Source organism: Toxoplasma gondii, chromosome IX (genome assembly GCF_000006565.2).
Source record: "Toxoplasma gondii ME49 chromosome IX, whole genome shotgun sequence".
Lineage (NCBI taxonomy): Eukaryota > Apicomplexa > Conoidasida > Eucoccidiorida > Sarcocystidae > Toxoplasma > Toxoplasma gondii.
In genome coordinates this window covers 5,980,628-5,998,735 of record NC_031477.1, presented here as the reverse complement: position 1 = coordinate 5,998,735, position 18,108 = coordinate 5,980,628, and the positions used below count along the sequence as shown (strand labels likewise).

At 49.8% G+C, this 18,108-nt stretch overlaps 1 protein-coding gene across 1 annotated transcript in view; it reads left to right on the top strand.

The window, feature by feature from the left end:
- The window catches only part of TGME49_306338 (dynein gamma chain, flagellar outer arm, putative), a gene marked incomplete at both ends in the record, with an annotated part of 49,113 nt that overhangs the window by 23,912 nt on the left and 7,093 nt on the right, over positions 1-18,108 (top strand). The window contains 21 exons of the mRNA XM_018782479.1: positions 543-913; positions 1,496-1,681; positions 2,213-2,644; positions 2,831-3,220; positions 4,027-4,225; positions 4,703-5,031; positions 5,483-5,699; positions 6,478-6,778; positions 7,426-7,575; positions 8,033-8,205; positions 9,448-9,587; positions 9,897-10,065; positions 10,282-10,641; positions 11,122-11,230; positions 12,135-12,228; positions 12,860-13,060; positions 13,697-13,822; positions 14,449-14,724; positions 15,168-15,436; positions 16,099-16,358; positions 17,244-17,453. Of these exons, the coding sequence (XP_018636169.1) occupies positions 543-913; positions 1,496-1,681; positions 2,213-2,644; positions 2,831-3,220; positions 4,027-4,225; positions 4,703-5,031; positions 5,483-5,699; positions 6,478-6,778; positions 7,426-7,575; positions 8,033-8,205; positions 9,448-9,587; positions 9,897-10,065; positions 10,282-10,641; positions 11,122-11,230; positions 12,135-12,228; positions 12,860-13,060; positions 13,697-13,822; positions 14,449-14,724; positions 15,168-15,436; positions 16,099-16,358; positions 17,244-17,453 (4,962 nt within the window). The remainder of the gene's footprint in view (positions 1-542; positions 914-1,495; positions 1,682-2,212; positions 2,645-2,830; positions 3,221-4,026; positions 4,226-4,702; positions 5,032-5,482; positions 5,700-6,477; positions 6,779-7,425; positions 7,576-8,032; positions 8,206-9,447; positions 9,588-9,896; positions 10,066-10,281; positions 10,642-11,121; positions 11,231-12,134; positions 12,229-12,859; positions 13,061-13,696; positions 13,823-14,448; positions 14,725-15,167; positions 15,437-16,098; positions 16,359-17,243; positions 17,454-18,108) is intronic.

Here is an 18,108-nt window from a genome sequence, read left to right as displayed (position 1 = left end):
GTCGCTGTCGGAAAGCAGGAGACGTAAACCATCGAGAAGCCTGCTCGCTCTGCGTCTTTCCGGTGCCTCACAGAAGGAGAAAGCGAGGGTGTCAAGCGCAAAGAGAAAGAGTGATAAAGAGAGACGAAGAGGGAGGGAGAAAGGAAGTGGTGAGAAAGAGCAAGTGAGGGGAAATAGGAAGAGGGACAAGTGTTGATGAATGGTCAAAAAGGAGAGAATAGAAGTCAGACAAAAAGACAGAGACGGAGGACGAAGGAGAGACGTACAAAGCGAAAAAAGACGGCAAGAACGAGAGAAGAACAAGTACACGAGAGAAAGAAAGCTGCACAGGCATCAGCAGAGAACAAAGCCAATAGACGATGAGCGTTTTTGGAGAGATACCTCGTGGACGCGACTCTGCCCCGACAATCACATGCACAACTGTGCCTTTTTCCATCTCCATGTCTCCGTCGTTCCCCTCCTTCTCCCTCCTTTTCCCTCCTTTTCCCTCCTTTTCCCCCCGTTTTCCTTCGTTTTCCTTCGTTTCTCCGCCTTCTCTTCAGACGTCCACTGTTCGACATGGCTTCATGCTGGTCGGTCCGACTTGCTCGGGGAAGAGTGAAATCGCCTCGACGCTGGCGACGGCGTTGACGTCGATTGGCATTCCGACGAGGAGTGTGGTGATGAATCCGAAGGCGATAACGGCGCAACAGATGTACGGCGTCAAAGACCCGTTGACTGAAGAGTGGACTCCAGGAATCTTTGCCTGGCTGTGGGCGAAGTACAACAACCGAGCTCTGAAATTCAACACTTGGCTTACTTGCGACGGACCAGTCGACGCCATCTGGATCGAAAATCTGAACACCGTTCTCGACGACAATAAAATCCTCACGCTCGCAAACAACGATCGAATCCCCATGACGGAAAATACTCGGTGAGCCGGCGACTCGCAGAAAGAATCCGATGCAGCAGTCAGAAAGATTCCACCACCCACACATACAAATACACGTATATATATATATATATATATATATATATATATGAGCCCAAACGGGCAGACGGGTCTAGAGCCTCTGGAGATGTTCAGCTTGTTTTTCGACGTCTCTGGAAGTACGAAAATCGAGAAAAACACACGGTTCGAATGGCAACTGCACTAGGCAAAACATCAAAAAAGAAAAACGCTCTTTCCAGGCTGTTTCCGCGACGCTTTCTTTCAGCAGTGCAAGCCCACCAACGCGTTCATCCAAACGCACGCAATCGCCACAGGGACTCTCTCCAAAGCTCTACCGGATCTACTGTCTCTGCTATACTTGCTTTCTGTTGTGTGTCTCCACTGCCTCTTGCGTCTGTGGAGTCTCCACTATTTCTTACGTCTCCAGCGTCTGCGTCGTCTCTTGTTTGTTTGCTCTCTGTCTTCTCTCTGTGGCTTCGCCTCTGTTTCGGTGTTCAAGATGGACTTCCATTGTTGGGACTCGTTCTCTGTCCTCCGAGGAGCTGGCCTGTTTCCTTCACGCAGGATCGTGTTCGAAGTCGAAAACCTGAACAACGCCTCGCCAGCGACGGTGAGCCGCGCCGGCATCGTTTACGTATCTGCCACCGACGTCGGCTGGAAGCCTCTCGTCCTCAGCTGGTTGAACGCCCGCGCACAAACTGGCCCTGCGGCGAGCGAAGAAAAGGCTCTCTTGACTCCGCTCTTTGAAAAGTGAGGCGAAAGAAAAAGTTGATTCCTCGACAGAGACAGTGAGAGAGTGACAAGAGAGAACTTCGTCGAAGAACGTGGAGGGAGCTGCGTGGAAGGAAGGGGAAGAAACGCAGTTGTCATCTCGTTCGAGAGCGAGTGTTCTGGAGTCTCTTTGCGTCTCTTGAAAAAAAAGCCTCCGCATCTCTGTTCTTTCTCACTCTCGCCGAAACAAGCCGACTTCCTTTTCTGCTCTTGCTCAACGCTTCGTCTGTGAATACGTCTGTCCCTCTAGTCTCGGGCGTTTCTTCCTCCCTTCTCTGTCATCTTCCCATGCGTCTGGACTCATTCTCCTTGTCTGGATCTCTTTCTTTGCCGGTCGCCTCTCCTCCCTGTCCTTCTTTTGCCTGCGTCTCCTCTGCTTTCCTCTCTTCGACACCGTGTTCCTTTCTGCGTTTCCACCTCTCTTTTTCTCTCGCCTGCCTTTTTTTCAGCTTTTTCCCTTCCTTCGCTGTCTCGCGCGACTTCCTGCATGTCCCTGGCGTTTTTTTCCAGGTATTTATTCGGGGCGAATACGCTCGACTTTGCGTTGAGAGAGCTGCGACATGTAATGCCGGTTTCGGCGCAGATTTTGACGGTGCAGGTCTTGAATTTGCTGGCCGCGCTGCTCCGTCACTTTGAAACTCGAAATGAGGCTTTGACGAGCCTGCAGTACGAACGTGTGTTGACCTACGCGCTGACATGGGGGGTGGGCGGCCTGCTCGAAACCGAGGACCGTCTTCGCTTCGACGCTTTCCTGAAGAGTCTGGGAGCTCCACATGCTTGCGAAGAAGGCCTCACACTCTTCGACTACTGGGTCGAGCTGGAGACGAAGACGTTCCAGAAGTGGAGCGCCAGAGAGTGGACTCCGCCTCCAGGCTCCGCCACCTTCTCCTCCATCCTCGCGCCCACAACCGACTCTGAAAGGCAAGGCAAACGGAAGGGCAGGTGACTCGCGCGCGCGCGCAGAAGGCAGCACACGGTCGCGGGGAGAGAAGGAGCGAAGCGGCGAGAGCAGGCGCTCAGAGAGACGCTCCGCGTCGCCAGCGCGTTGCCGCCGGTCCCCGTGAACTCCGCCTTCCCTTCCACCATGGCTCTTCGTCTCCTCCCTCTCTCCATGTCTGTCCTCTGCAGAGCAGAGTACCTGGTCACGAACCTCTTGAGCTTGCCGCACTCGCGGAATCCACCTTCGTTCCAGGCTGTGTTGCTGGTCGGCGGTCCCGGAACGGCGAAGACTTCGACTGCGTTGATGTTCTTCTCCAAGTACCAGCTCAGCGAGCGCCTGTGGAAGCGGGTGAATCTGTCGTCTGCGACGACACCCGAGAGGTTTCAGCAGACCGTCGAGGCGGAGCTGGAGAGAAAGACCGGGAAGACGTACTGCCCGCCTGGCGGCAAACAGATGACGCTGTTTCTGGACGACATGTCCATGCCTTTCGTCAACGCTTGGGGTGACCAAGTGACGCTCGAGCTCGGCAGACAACTCATTGAGCAAGGAGGCATGTACTTCCTCGACAAAGACAAACGGTGGGGAGTGGCGAGCGGCGCCGGGGAGGAGAGAGACGCTGTGACGGCGAGAGTGGAAACTCGAGGCGAGAAGTCCCGCTGAGGAAAATGTCGAGAAAAGCGAATCCGTGCTTCAGTTCAGTCTAGACCTGAAACTTCTGTACAGTCGAAACATGCGACTCAAAAAAGTCAGATTCGAAAAAATCGAGTTTCGCTCGGAGTCGCGCCGTCATCACCATGCCGGCAGGGTGGAAAGAAAAGAAGCAGACATTGCGTCCACCCAAGTGCCGGTTTCCAGTTGCGTCCTTGATGCCACCACACATCGTGGCGAGGCAGGCCGAAAGAAAAGAGAACAGAGAAAGAGGTCGAGAGGAATGTCCGCGGAAACAGAGACAGAAAGGAAGATACATGCGACGAAAGGCAGCGCGGGAATGAGCTCAGAGGACAGAGTGGACGGACCAGTCAAGGGAGAGAGAAAAAAAGGAAAGGAAGAAATCAAAATTCTACAGGGATGCCACACCTGGACATCGCTTTCGTTCGTGAAGTTGTTCTCAAGCGTCCAGTCTTCTCCTCCCCGATTTCGTCTCCCATTGTTCTTTTCTTTCTCTCTCTTCTTTCACTGGCTCTCGTCCTCTCTCTCAGTCTCCTTCTTCTCGTCTGTCTCTGCTTTTTTCCTCTCTCTTCCGCCTTCTCTCTCTCTTTCTCTCTTCTCTCTCATTCTTCTTCATCCTCCTCCATATACCTGTCCTTTCTTTTCTTTCTTCTCGTTCCTCCAACCTCTTCGCCTCCTCCTTTCTCTTCTCCTTCCTCTTGTTCTCTCTCGCCAGAGGAGACTTCAAGACCGTAATTGGTATGCAGTACTTGGGCGCGATGAATCACCCCGGCGGCGGTCGCAACGACATCCCCAACCGCCTGAAGTCCAAATTTTTTTCTTTCAACATGATTCTCCCCTCTCTCGCGTCCGTCGACAACATCTACGGAGCGATGCTTCGCTCTCGCTTTACTCCCAAGGCCGCGTCTCCCAAGGTCTGCAGGGAATCAAACAGGCATCTTTCTATCACCATACACACCAACAAAGCACCGCAATCAAGCCACACGGACCATCTCTGTTCCTGCGGCGTCTCTCTCTATGTAATTATATATATATATATATACAGGTGTACATCTACTACATCTCTGAGTCGGTGCATCCGTCAGTGTCTGCGCAAGTTAATTCTAACGTCTCCATCTGTCCGCAAATACCTGTACACACTGCATTCACCTCCATCTGCATGTGCAAGCACGCAAATAGAGGCGAACACTCGAATAGACATATCTTTATATATATATATGTATATATATATCTATATCTATATATATCTATATCTATATATATCTATATCTATATATATCTATATCTATATATATCTATATATGTATACCTATGCGTATATATATATATATATATACGTAGGTCTATAATTGTCTCGGATTGCAAGTGTGTGAACCTGTGTGGCGTTTCAGGTTGTGGAGTTGTCTTCTCGTTTGACGAAGGCGACGATTGATTTGTGGTTGAATGTGAAGAAGACCTTGCTGCCGACTCCGAACCGCTTTCACTACGTCTTCAACATGCGCGACTTGTCTCGAGTATTTCAAGGAGTTCTCTCTTGTCCTCTGGAAGTACTGACCAGCGAAGAGAGGCTAGTGGGCCTTTGGAAGAACGAGTGCTTGCGCGTCTTCGCCGACAAACTCTCGAGAGAAGTCGACAAGCAGTTTGTGCACCAGGCTGCCCACGAAGTCTGCTCCACTCACTTTGGAAGAGAACTCGCAAAAGCCGTCCACGAGACGCCGTGGTAACTCACCACAAGCACCTCGAGACAAGCATATATATATATGTATATGTATAAATATGTATATATATGTATATATATATGTATGTATATATGTCTTTGTCTGTGGGGATGCGCGTTTCGATGTGTGTGGTTCGCGCAAGACTCGCCGTCGCGAGATCTTGACTTTCAGACGCTAGGATCATGTATTCGCAGAGGCAGCTGGCTTCCTGGAGTCCTCTGGATTTCTGTGAATGCACAGGTCCTTGCATCCAGAACCGTGTACACATATGAGCGTATGTCAGCATCGGTTGACGGCATGCGGTGCGCCTGCCGCGGGAGGAGGTCGCCTGCCTGCTCGCTCCAGCGTCTCGCTCTCCGTTTTCGCGGCATCTTCCTCTCGTTCTGTCCCTGCGCATGCACAGAGTCTGGACGCACACCCGAAACTCGTTTTCCTTGTCTTTGTCGCCTCCAGGTTTGCGGACTTTTTACGGGAAGGCGTCGAAGACGAAAGTGGCGAGTTGCTGCCGGCGCCGAAGATCTACGAACCGGTGCCGAGTCTCGACGTCGTGCGCGCGAAAGTGAACTTCTATCTGGAGAAGTACAACGAAGACAATCCGTCAAAACAAATGAATCTCGTTATGTTCGACGCCGCTGTCACCCACCTCATGGCGATTTCCAGAATTATTCAAGTACGCAGAAAGAGCTCTCGCCTTTGGCGTTGCGCCAGTGCCCCTGCTGTCTTTTCCTTCTGTCCCCGAGTCGCCATGCGTCGGACGCCTCGTACAAATCTTGAGGTCTCTGATCGCCAGCTTCGCGCCGTCGACGACAGACCTTTCGTTAGCTGAGTAGCGCGAAACGGTCTCTACCTGTGAAGGCGTATTTCTGAAAAGGTCAACACCGTGACTCTTGACGAAGGGAGGCCCAGTGCGCGCCTCCCTTGCAGAGCAGGAGACAGCAATCAACACTCGCTTTTCTCTGCAGTGGGGATGCACACACACCTGCGTGCCTTTTCCCTGTCATTTTCTTCTTGAGTTCGTTCTTCGTTGCGGTACACGAAAAGAGTTGGAAAGGAGGAAAAGTCGATGCAGTGGAGGATCGTCTTCGCTGCCAGCCGCCTGTCGAAGATATAGCGCTGCCCACATGAAAAAAAGCGAGGGAATCGCTTTCATTCTTCATCTCTCCATCTCTCTCTCTTCTTGTGTACGCACACATGTGAAAGACACCGACCTTCCTCGATATTCATATGCACGTAGGTACGTACCAGGAGTCATGTCAATTCCCTTATCTACGTCTCTCTCTCTACATATATATATATATATATATGGCATGTGCGTTTATACATGTATAAGTAATCATATATATATATATATATATATGTATATATATATATATATATATATACTGCTGTGTTGGTTTTCCTGGGAGAAGAGAGAAGAGGATACACGAAGCAGCGGAGTTTGCCTGCAGATGCCGAGAGGATCCGCAATGCTCGTCGGAGTCGGAGGCTCTGGGAAGCAGTCGCTTGCTCGACTCGCCGCCTACATCGCTGGGCACTTCACTTTCCAAATTACAGTCACGAAGACGTACAACGACAACGCCCTCTTCGACGACCTGCGATGTCTGTACGCCTCGGCGGGCCAGAAGAATCAAGCGACGACGTTCCTCTTGACGGACTTGGAAATCAAAAGCGAAGGATTTCTCGAGTACTTCAACTCCCTCCTCTCCACCGGAGAAGTCGCAGGGCTCTTTGCTAAAGACGAGAGAGACAGTAAGAAAAACGCAGAGATACACCTGGTGAACTTCCGAGGCAGACAGCTACGCACCACAGAAACAAGGTTCCTGCCACTATTCTATATGCGTGAGGTGACAGATATGCACCAGTACATCGACACATAGGTCTGTGTGACGCTGTGCATATATATATATATATATACATATATATATATATATATACATATCAACATATATAAACATGGAGACAGACGCCTACATGTAGGTTGGACAGGTGCTATATATATATATATATATATATATATATGGATATATATATGGATATATATATGTGTATATCTTGTTTGCGAGTCGAGAGAGCGACCCGTCAGATGACTCTGTCGCTCCCCAGCTTTTGTATGGAGAGAGAACAAGGAGAAGCTGAGTCGCACTGAAGATACGCACACTGGTTTAAGAAGCATATTCTGCTGGACAACGAGGACCTCTCTCATGCACGGCGACGGTTTTCGCATTCCTAGTACGGTGTTTTTTCGCGTAGGCCGACGATGCTGAGCTGCGTAACGAGTTTTTTCTTCTTCTCTGCAGACTTTGCCTCAAAAGCTGTCTGCGATCCTCTTGGCTCTCTCTCACCTCCTGTGTCTCGCTTCTCACGCCATCCAGTTCGTTTTTCTCTCTCTTCTGCAGACATGGTGGCCGAGCGGCGCGCGGATTTCATCAAGGAGAGGCCGAACCAAGAAGAGAATCTTGTGAACCTGTACAACTTTTTCATGGATCGCGTTCGGGACAATTTGCACGTCGTTCTCTGCTTTTCCCCACTTTCTTCAAAGTTTGCAGGTGAAGGAATTCTCTCCTCGATTTTGACCGGGGCAAAACCGTCAGAGAATTCGTAACTCACCTGAATATATACGCGTATACAACTGTGTCTTAAAACTGAGTTGCATTCGTAGGTGCAGGCGCGGAAGAATTCTGTCTCCACATGCACAGACTGAAGAGCTTTGTCTGCATGTGTGTGTATGTGTGTATGTGTGTATTTACCGATATGAATGTGTCGATATACACACACATATATATATATATATATATACGCAAGCAGATGCGTTTAAAAATGTATATATATAAATATGTGTTTATTTTTGTCAGTACTCATGCATTGAATCGCCTATTTCGAATGCGTGCACCTGCTTGTATTTCTTTCGAGGGCTTCAAGCGGCTGCCTCTGGCGCTGCATGCAGGGTGAGACCTAAGTTGACTTCATCGCGCGCGCGCGTCTGAATTGTCTTTTGTTTTTCAGAGAGAGCGCAGAAATTCCCCGCTCTGTTCAGCACGACGATCGACTGGTTTTTGCCTTGGCCAGAAGATGCTCTCGTCGCCGTGTCTTCGCGGTTTCTGCATGACTTTGAGATCGACGCGAGCCCCGAAAAGAAGGCGACTCTCTTCTCAGCCATGGGGAGAATTCACACCGATGTAGGCGCGAAATGTCTCTCTTTCAAACCTGGTTTTTGAGACTCTTTTGAGCAGCCGACTGAGGTTGAGTCACGGAACCGGTCCCGTCGTAGGTCTGTAGAATCGTTGTTTCGGAAACCTCTGCAAAGGCGTTTTTCTCTTTGCTGCGCAAGTCACGGCGTCTCCTTCTCCCGTTCCGCTCTCGTACTTTTAGATTGGAAACATCTTCTCCAGGAAACGAATTTGGTCGCCATTCTAGTATTCTTCAGCTACGGCTTTAGACCTGAGTCATACATGTTAGGAGATAAACAGCTTTACGCCTTCAGCGGGTGCGGAAACGCTGCTGTCACACCCCCGAGCAAATTGTTTCTCGCTGCCCAGCTTCTGAGCGCATGCACAGCCGCTTGCGTCTTCATTTTTCTATCCTTGACCATAGAACAAACCGTGTCTCCAAAGACTAACGACCAAATACACTCGCATTGACACACCTCAGGGCAAAAATGCATTTCCATCTGCCCGTCCCTACGCCCCAACATACAGACGTCGTTCTATTCATACAGCTCGACGTAGCAACCTAAATAACATGTATGCATATCTAGACGCGCATGCCAGGATACACGTTATACATATATACATATATATATTAATATATATATATATGTTAATATATGAATGCAGAAATAAACATACATCGACACGCACTAATTATCTCTGGGGTTTTCTGCGCACATTTCTCTGTGTTTTTCCGTTGCGTAGAACGTCCCTTTCTTCACTGCCACTGAGATGTGATCGGGTGTTTAGTTTTCTTCCAGTTTTGTGCCATTTTCCCTGCCGTCTTCGCTCTGCTCTGTCACCCCCACTCTCTGTCGAAGCGCCGACCGCGCCTGCGCCAACACAGCCCCGTCCTGCTTCGGCTTGCTGCGCTAAATCTGGTGAAATGCTCCATCCCGCGTTGATCCACATGCATTGCGTCCTACGCATATCACATTCGTCGGCTTTCCTCTTGCCTAAATGGGAGTGTCGACCTCATCTATCTATATATATATATACATATATAACAATATATATATATATATATATATAAATATAAATATGTATATTATTTATTTTTGAAAGAATGCTGATCTAAGCCAGCCTTTGCACTGCCACACGGCGATGTGAAGGTTGATCCTTGTTTGCGCGTTTTCTGCATGTTCAAACATTTCCGGGCAGGTCTGTGAGTCGACAACTTCGCCTGTGGCTTTTCGGATGTTGCCTTTGCAGGTGGGACGCATGTGTGAAGAATACTTTTTACGAATGAGGAGACATGTTTACGTGACGCCGAAGTCTTATCTCTCTTTCCTCAGCTTTTACAAACTCGTCTACGCGGAAAAATTCAAAGAAGTCAATAATCTGGAACACAGGTGAGTGTGAGGAACGCGAGACAGAAAACATCTTTTTCAAAGGACTCAGTCTTTGACTTTCCTCTTCTTCCTCCGCTGTGGATGCCGCGGCGCACACCGCGGTTCTCGCGTTTTTGTCCCTGCCGTCTGTCTCTCCTCTGTTTTCTCATCTCTCTTTTACCTGCTTCTTTTTCCTCTCTCCTCGACTTCGCGTTCTCTGGCGCCTGCATGCGCGTCGGTTGTGCCTTCGTCGCGGCCGTATGTGTGCTGGGTCCTCCTCGTTTGCAGCTTTTCTCACCTGCCTTGGTTTCCTGTTTCTCCAACGTTCAGCGTGAACGTCGGACTTCTGAAGCTGAACCAAGCTGCCCAGGACATCAAGCAAATGAAAGTGAAGCTGAAAGACGAAGAGAAGAAACTGCGCGAGTCTGAGGAACAGACGAATCAACTGCTCGTCAAGGTGCAGAGCGAGTCTGCCAAGGCACAAAAGAAGAGCGAACAAGTACGCAGATCTCGTCACCCGTCATCACCACCTTCGTCGTCCGTCACTCTTTTCGTCGTTCTCTTCGTCGCGTCGCCTGCACTTTCTTCTCTTTGCCGCTTCGCCTGTTTGTGACCTCTTTTCTCTCCCTCTTCGCTTCGAACGTCGTCTCGCCGCGGCTGTCGCCAGGGTCGCTCCGGTGACTTGTCTCGTGGAGCTTCCTCCCGCTGCCTGCAGGTGGGGGCGTTCCGCGACGAGTGCCTGGCGAACAAGGAACGAATCGAAGTGGAGCAGGAGGAAGCGAATCGCGACTTGCAGCAGGCGTTGCCTTACTTGCAGGAGGCGGAGAATGCGGTGAAGTCGATCACGGCGAAGGACATCGTCGAGCTGAAGACGATGAAGACGCCTTCAGACATCATTCGTCTCGTGTTTGACGGCGTGATGATTCTGCTGCAAACGAAACTCGTGGACGTTCGCATGGAGGCGAAAGTCATCAACAAGAAGACTGTCGACTTCATCCACGACTCCTTCGACGAAACTGCCAAGGCGATGATGGCTGACGTCCGCTTCCTCAGCACTCTCTTCGACTTCTCCAAGGTACGCGCGGACGGAGCCTCGAAGGCCCAGCCGGCGACGCGGGAGCCATGGCGACGAATGCGGAGGAGGGGAGGAGAGACAGATCCGACGGAGAGGAAACCTCGAGGATCACGGGAGGTCAACCGTCACCACTGCGCGAAGCGCGAGTCTCGACGGTGCAAACAGGACAAGATAAAACGCGAGCGACAACAGAAGGAAACTCCAGAATGCGTTCGACGCCGAATCCTTCCGACGTTTGCGCTTCTCCCCTCTTGTCTTGTCCTTTGCGAGAATCGAAGCTTTCTTCTGTGTTCGGATGCGTTTTTTTCTTTTCTGCTCGTCGGTCTTTTTAGCGCAGCTCGACCTGCGTAGAAAACGCGAAAACAGGGAAGCGTCTCTGAGAGGCAAGTGCCTTTTCCCCGCGTTTCTCTGCGTTCCAGGCTGAACAGAAAAAACGTCTTGCTTCTCAGCTGCTGTCTCTCTCTTTCTCTCGGCCTTCAGAATGAAAAAGACAACATTAACGACGAAACATGCGAACTCCTGATGCCGTACTTGGAACTCGAAAACTTCAATCCCGCCGTCGCGAAAAAAGCCTCAAATGCAGCTGAAGGTGGGCGGGAGGGAAAAGTCCGAGTTTCCTGAGTCTTACTGGACCTGCAACCTCCACTGGAGTTTCGTTTCTCTTCTCCTTCATCGATGTTCAACTTGCTCCTGTTTCCTGTTTTATTTTTGTGAATCTGTCTACTTCTAACTCTCTGTCTCTCTGCCTACCTATCATCTCACCTATCTCTTGACTTGCGTCATCCAGCCGCGGAGGTATCCACCCCTTTATCTAAATATATTGACATGCATATAATTTTATACCTTTGTGTCTGTCTGCCTCTTTGGAGCGTTTCACCCATCGATTGACGCATTCACAAATCAGTGCATTTGTCTGTCCATAGACCTGCCCAAATCTCTCCATTCTCACCTAGGGCAATCTGTACACAGCTGCCGAGGCACCGCAATTCGTCAAGTCGACCAGTGTTGGAAACGCATGCGGCATGTTTCCTTTTTGGAGTCTCTGCATGGCGTCTGCTCCACACACAGGGAGATCAACGGGAACTTTTAAAAATGACTCTTCTTTCCTGAGTCCAGAGAAACACCGATACAGAAACAGACGCCCAGCAGAGTCCTTCGCATCGCATGCACATATAATATATATCCATATACTCTTTTTTACGAGTGTTCACATTGCAGCCTAGTGCCCCTCTACTCCATACATTTGCATATGTATACGTATGTATATGTATATTCGTGTATAGATATACATATACGCATCAGTAGAAATACGTTTGTAATGTTTGTGCGGTGATCTCTGGCGATATACCCACATATGCATGCGCCTAGGTGTGGAGATGGTTACCTGCGTAGCTATTCACATCTCTGCTGATTTTGATTTCTGCTGATCCGCAGTGCATGCGTTTCCTTATCCTTCTTGAAGTGCCAGTGTTGTCTGCGTTCTCTCTCTACAGGCTTGTGCAAATGGGTCGGCGCCATGGTCATGTACCACGAGGCAGCGAAAATTGTCAAGCCTAAAATGGACTACCTCAAAATCCAAACGGCTAGGTTCGTGAGGGCGTTTCGCGTTTGTCAAAGACGCCGAGAGAGAAGTTGGCTGCACTCCCCTTTCCTTTTCTTCTCCTTTGCCTCGCTCTGTCTTTTCTTCCTTCCTTCCCCTTCACTCTCTGTGTACCTCCTTTTTCACGATTTCTCTGCTCTTCCTTCCGGTCCGTCTCTAGCTCCATTTCTCTCTGCTTCTTTTTTCGCTCTCTCCAGTTCTACCTATGCAAGTAAAAACGTACACACATTCATATATATATATATATATATACATGTATCTATATATATGTATATATATATGCATATGTATATGTATAGTTTTTATATGTACGTGTGCGTACCTGCCTCAGTCTTCCTATCTAGATTTATCTCTCTCCATACGTTTGACTGTCTGTGTGTCTGAAGCTGTCGAAACCTGTAAGACTGCATCGGACGGGCACCGGTCTCCGACAGTCTCTCTCTTTCTTGTCTCCTGGGTTCCTCTGCGTGGTTGCTGCTATTTTTGATGTCGACGCTGGGATGGTCCGAGGAGACTCGACTCTCCTCTGCTTCCTTCTTCAGTACTTCCGGTTGTGCGTGGAGACTGCGTTTTTACATCTTCGAGACTTGCGCTCGCGGTTTTTCGGCTGTGACGCAGAGTCGACGTTGCTCTCCGCCAGCTCGCTGAGGCTGAGGCGGAACTTGCGCAGGCGCAGGCTACTCTGCGAGACATCAACAAGCAGTTTGAGGCTGCCTTATCTGCCAAGACGGAGCTGGAACAACGCGCGCTTGCGACGAAGCGAAAAATGGACCAAGCCAATAAACTTATCAACGGCCTCGCAGGCGAAAAAACGAGATGGTCCGTCCACATACACACACACACACACTTCACTCTCATCTGCGCGAGAGATTTGTCACCCATCTCTGAATGCATCTCTCTGCAAGACGCCGTACAGTGACTGCGTACCGTCCTCTCGCTTCTGTCTCTCCATATCTCTATCCGTCCGTTTCAACCTCTTCTGACTCACCGACTCTCGTCCATGTTCAACGTCAGTATGCTGCGATTGCGAAACACCGAACTTTTCCATGTGCTCCTCTCTTTCTGTGTACTGAGCTATCATTCTTTTTTTCGCTCCTCTGCGTGGACCTCATCGTTTGTGTATATGCGAACGGATGTATGCGTTCATGCAGATCTGTTTGCGGGTTTACAATACAAGTTAGTGCAACTCTGGACGTCGATGAATACCCTGCAGCAATAATATATATTCACAGTCGCACACTCCTGTGTGACACAAGTATACATATGTATATATATACATATATATACATATATATATATATATATATTTGCATACGTAGATGCATATCTGACTACCTGTTAAGTAGTCTATCTTCCTCTCTGTCTAGAGTACCTCTCCCTATCTGTGTGGTGGTTGTGATAGATATGATCAGCCTTTTGTTTTCCCTTCTTTGTCGCTTTTGTTTCTTGTTTCAGGACAGAGGACTCAAACACATTCGCCGAAAGAAGAAAGAAACTTGTCGGTGACATCACCGTGGTCGCCGGCTTCGTCTCCTACTGCGGACCCTTCAACGCGGAGTACCGCATGCGAATGCGCAAAGAGTGAGAAGAATCAGAGATTTTCCCACTGTCTCTCCTCTTTCTTCTTCGAATTCTCGTTCCGTCTTTGTCCTTCGAAAATGCCGACATGAAGAGGTCACTTCTGAAGGCGGAGCCTTATCCATATAAATATATATAAATATGATCAAGAATAAGTACATGGACGTGTGTGTAACTGCATGTCTAGATAAATAGCCACACAAATAGATATATGGATATGAATAAATATACTACACGACAATATACATATATATATATATATGTATGAATATATCTAGACAGATTTTTATTTACTTGCGCAGATACACGCCAGTGCATCGAGTCACATGTGTGTGAGCACGGATTCCTTTGTGTATGAATCGATGTCTTGATCATTTGTTTGCGGCTCTCTACTCCATTCTTTTCCATGTTTCGGTTTGCATGCGTCGGTAAGAAAGACCGTCTCATTATCAGGTGTATGCGCATGTCTCCAAGACGAAGTCGACTCCGAGTCGACCGACCCTCTGCCTCCCTCTTGGAGGCGTTGTGGATTATGACGAGCTCTCCCACTAATTGGAAGTGAAGGCCAGGCGTCTCTGTTGCTGTTTTTTTCTCATGTTCATGTTTCATGTTTTTTCGTATGTTCTCAGGTGTTTCGGGGCGATGTGTAAACGACAAGGGATTCCTGCATCCGAGGATGTGAATATCGTGGAGGTTCTTGTCGACCAGGGAACAATTGGAGAATGGAATCTGCAAGGTTTACCGGCAGACGAACTCTCAGTTCAAAACGCAATTCTCGTCACACGATCTTCAAGATACGCTCTCATGGTGGATCCTCAAGGTCAGGCGCTGAACTGGATAAAGAAGAAAGAAGAAGGCCGCATGCAGGGCGCGAAGCAGTGCCTCACGACCATGTCGAGTCCCAGGTAGGAAACAGTTCGTCGACAAAAGACATGGACGTTCTGTAGGGGAGAAAAGAAGCAAGCCTTAGGTTCCGCATCTTTGAGTCTCTGAAGAGATCTGTGAAGTCTTTTTCGCAAGCGCGCGTCTGAGCGTTGCCTCAGTGGTGGGCGGTGTACTTATTAAGTGAACAAGGATTGTTTCATCGAAGCGTTTGGACAAAAATACACTTTAATGGATGCGTTCTCGGTGCTGTATAGTGGCGGAAGCTTCACGGATACACGGAAAACCGAGACGGTCTGTTCGGAGACACACAGAGACCGAGAAGCAAGAAGATACGAGGCGGGTGATAAAAAAGGGAGGACGGTGAGAAAAATGCGCTAGGATAGAGACAAGGGATCGCGTAAAGAGATTCACCCATGCAGCGCCTGAGGTCTGCTCTTGCTGTGAGCTTCTCGGTGTTTTCCAGACTGAAAGACCAGCTCGAATATTGTCTGCAAGAGGGCAAGCCGATCCTGATAGAGGGTGTGACCGACGATGTGAATCCGCTTATCGATCCGATTCTCGAAAAGCAGATTCTCCGAAAAGGGAAGAAACTTTTTGTGAACTTGTCTGACCAACTCGTGGAGTTCAATCCGGACTTCACACTGTACCTCACAACGAAACTTGCGAATCCGCATTTCTCCCCGGAGCTCTCAGCAAAGTGCACAGTCATCGACTTCACAGTCACTCAAGAAGGTAGGCCTGGCAACGCTTTCGAGGGAATTGGTGGACCTCTAAAGCCGGTCAAAAAAGGCTCAAACTCTTCTCTAGAAACCGGACGCGTCTCTACGTTTTTCTCAGCGACGCAGAGGGCCTCAGCTTCACGTTCGCTTCTGCAGCCCCCAGACAAGAAACCTACAACACTCTTGCTCGTCAGAAGGAGAGGTTTCTTTACAGGAAAGTTGCGTCGTTCAGGGCAGACTACTCACTGTTTCTCAAAGACTGGGGAGAATGGTAGTCTTTGCGAGGAAAGAGCTCCTTACAGGGTAGACGACATACTGGTCACTACAGTGCGAACTTTGAACGAGTCCAACAAAAAACGCTGACTTGTGAACAGTACGTCTCAGGTCGGACTTCCCACAGTCGGGTCTCCCGTAGGCTGCGCCTCCATGTTTGCGTGGAAACGACTTTGCCAGACTTCAACGCGTCGAGGGAGCTTCAGAGTCTCTATTGAGACAGGGCGGCTTTACTCGAGTGGCGAGAGACGCATTTTTCACGGAACTGGCAGTTCAAGTTCGTGTTTTCGAGGCTACGAAGGAGCGCCAGGACCATTCTTCACTTCTAGTGGTTTTGTGTGACTGGCGCAACTTGCGGAGTGTCTACCATATTAGTTCGACTCTCCTTGCGTGACTCGCTAGGACTGGAGCAGCAGCTCCTGGGTCGCGTGCTGTCGATGGAGCAGCGGTCCTTGGAGGAGAGCCTGAATTTGCTGATGGAGGAAGTGACTTCGAACACAAAGGCTCTGCAGGCTCTCGACGATCAGCTTCTCGAGAGACTGTCGAAGTCGCAGGGCAACCTGCTGGATGACACCGAACTGATCGAGGTGTTAGGAAATACAAAGGCGAAGGCGAAGGAAGTCGAGAAGAAGTTGAAGGATGCGCAGGAGAAGAAACTCGAGGTAAGCGAGGAGAGGCGCATGCGGGAGTTCAGACCCCGACTACTGAGAGCGGACCAGAGAGGAAACCAAATCGAGACCGGACATGTCAGCGCTTCGCGGTTGGATGGAGGACTCTGTTTGCGGCAAAAAGAGACGAAAAGAAGATAAAACCTCCAGTTCTTGAGCCGCAAAACTGAAGAGTCAGACCGTGTCAGGCCATCTTCGAACGCAGTCATAATGATATTGGAAACACTACAGAATTCCTCTGCAAACGCACGGGCGGCGGGGGGCGCCCAAGATGACAGCAAACTGGAAACGAGAACAAAGAACGCAAAGACACCAAAGAAACGAACATGAGGAGGCTCGCTCCGAGTGTCTAGGCAGCCATGCTGTGTCTCTGCCTGCTCCAGACCCCACCAGTGGAACAGCTGGATTGGTAACGTCAGTTAGAAGTGCTCGTTTTGGACGCTTTCATCTGTGTTCGCGAGATTCCAAAAAGACTTGAGAGTCCAAGAGTCCACAGCGGCTAGAATTAGCGCGTATCGTGTTCTGAAGTGACTCAAAGCCCCAGGAAGAGAGCGAAGTCCGCAAGAAAAAAAACGCAGGTTTTTTTTCGACGAAGCAAGAGAAGTCAACAACGGGTGTCGCTCCTCATCTGGAGATCATGGAAACTGCACCTCAGTGCTTGTTTCCGGCGAACACAGATAGACAGCACGGACGCACACAGAGTCCTCTTGGTGAGCTGGAGTATTTCTCCATTTTCTTTCCATGGCCCAGCGAAGGTGTTCAGTGCCGCGTACGCGGACTCCCTCTGGCCTGGAGACTTTGTCGATATGGCTAAGGCCTGCTTGCCGTTACCCCAGCTACTCTTCTTTTCTGCGTCCTCTCCGTTCTCTCTCTTCCCAGATCAACGAAAAGCGAGAACAGTACCGACCCGTGGCGACGCGCGGCTCTGTTCTCTACTTCTGCATGGTCGAGATGTCCCTCGTTTGCTGGATGTACAACTCGTCTTTAGCGCAGTTTCTGGAGCAGTTCGACCTCGCGATTCACCGCTCCGAAAAAGCGCAGCCGACGCACAAACGAGTGGAAAGAATCGTGGATGCTCTCACCTACCAAGTAAGCAGGCTGCGTCAGGGTGGCAAAAACTGTAGATAAGCTCCTCCTCAAAGTGGAGAGACCGTGCGTCGGCCCAAACCGAGGCCTGACTTCCGCCGCATCCTTTCTCGGCGTCGCCACCACGGCGCCGAACAGCCTTGCACCTCCGGTGCTTTCATGGAAATTTCAGAGACCAGTCAGTCTTCTCCTCCTATGGTTTCGCCGTGCTCCAGCGAATACAGCGAACCCACTTGCATAGTCCGCCGAACCAGTGGCACTAGGAAAGAGGAGGTCGCGTCATTTCGCAGGAAAACGACTTGGATAGCGGAAACGACGGTGCTGTGTGTCTCTTTCACAGTGAGGTGCCTGGCGATGAGACTCTGCAGCTGCTTTGAGACTCAGAGTTGAACGTTTGAAACGCAGCGTTTTTTTCAGGCCTCTGACGCTTGTCCAGAGAGTCCCGTCCGCGACGTCAGTTCTCTTTTCCTGTAGAGAGAGCGGAAGTTGAGGCTCCATCTCTCTTGCCTTTCGCTACCTCTGCATCTGGCTGTCTGTCGACCCAGTTATCCCTTTGTCTCTGTACCCCTCTGCCGCCTACCGTTTCTTGACATCTGCCTCTCTATTCTCCAGCGCTCTGCCTCTGTGTCTCTCTGCGGTGGTCTGGCTGTTTCTTCCC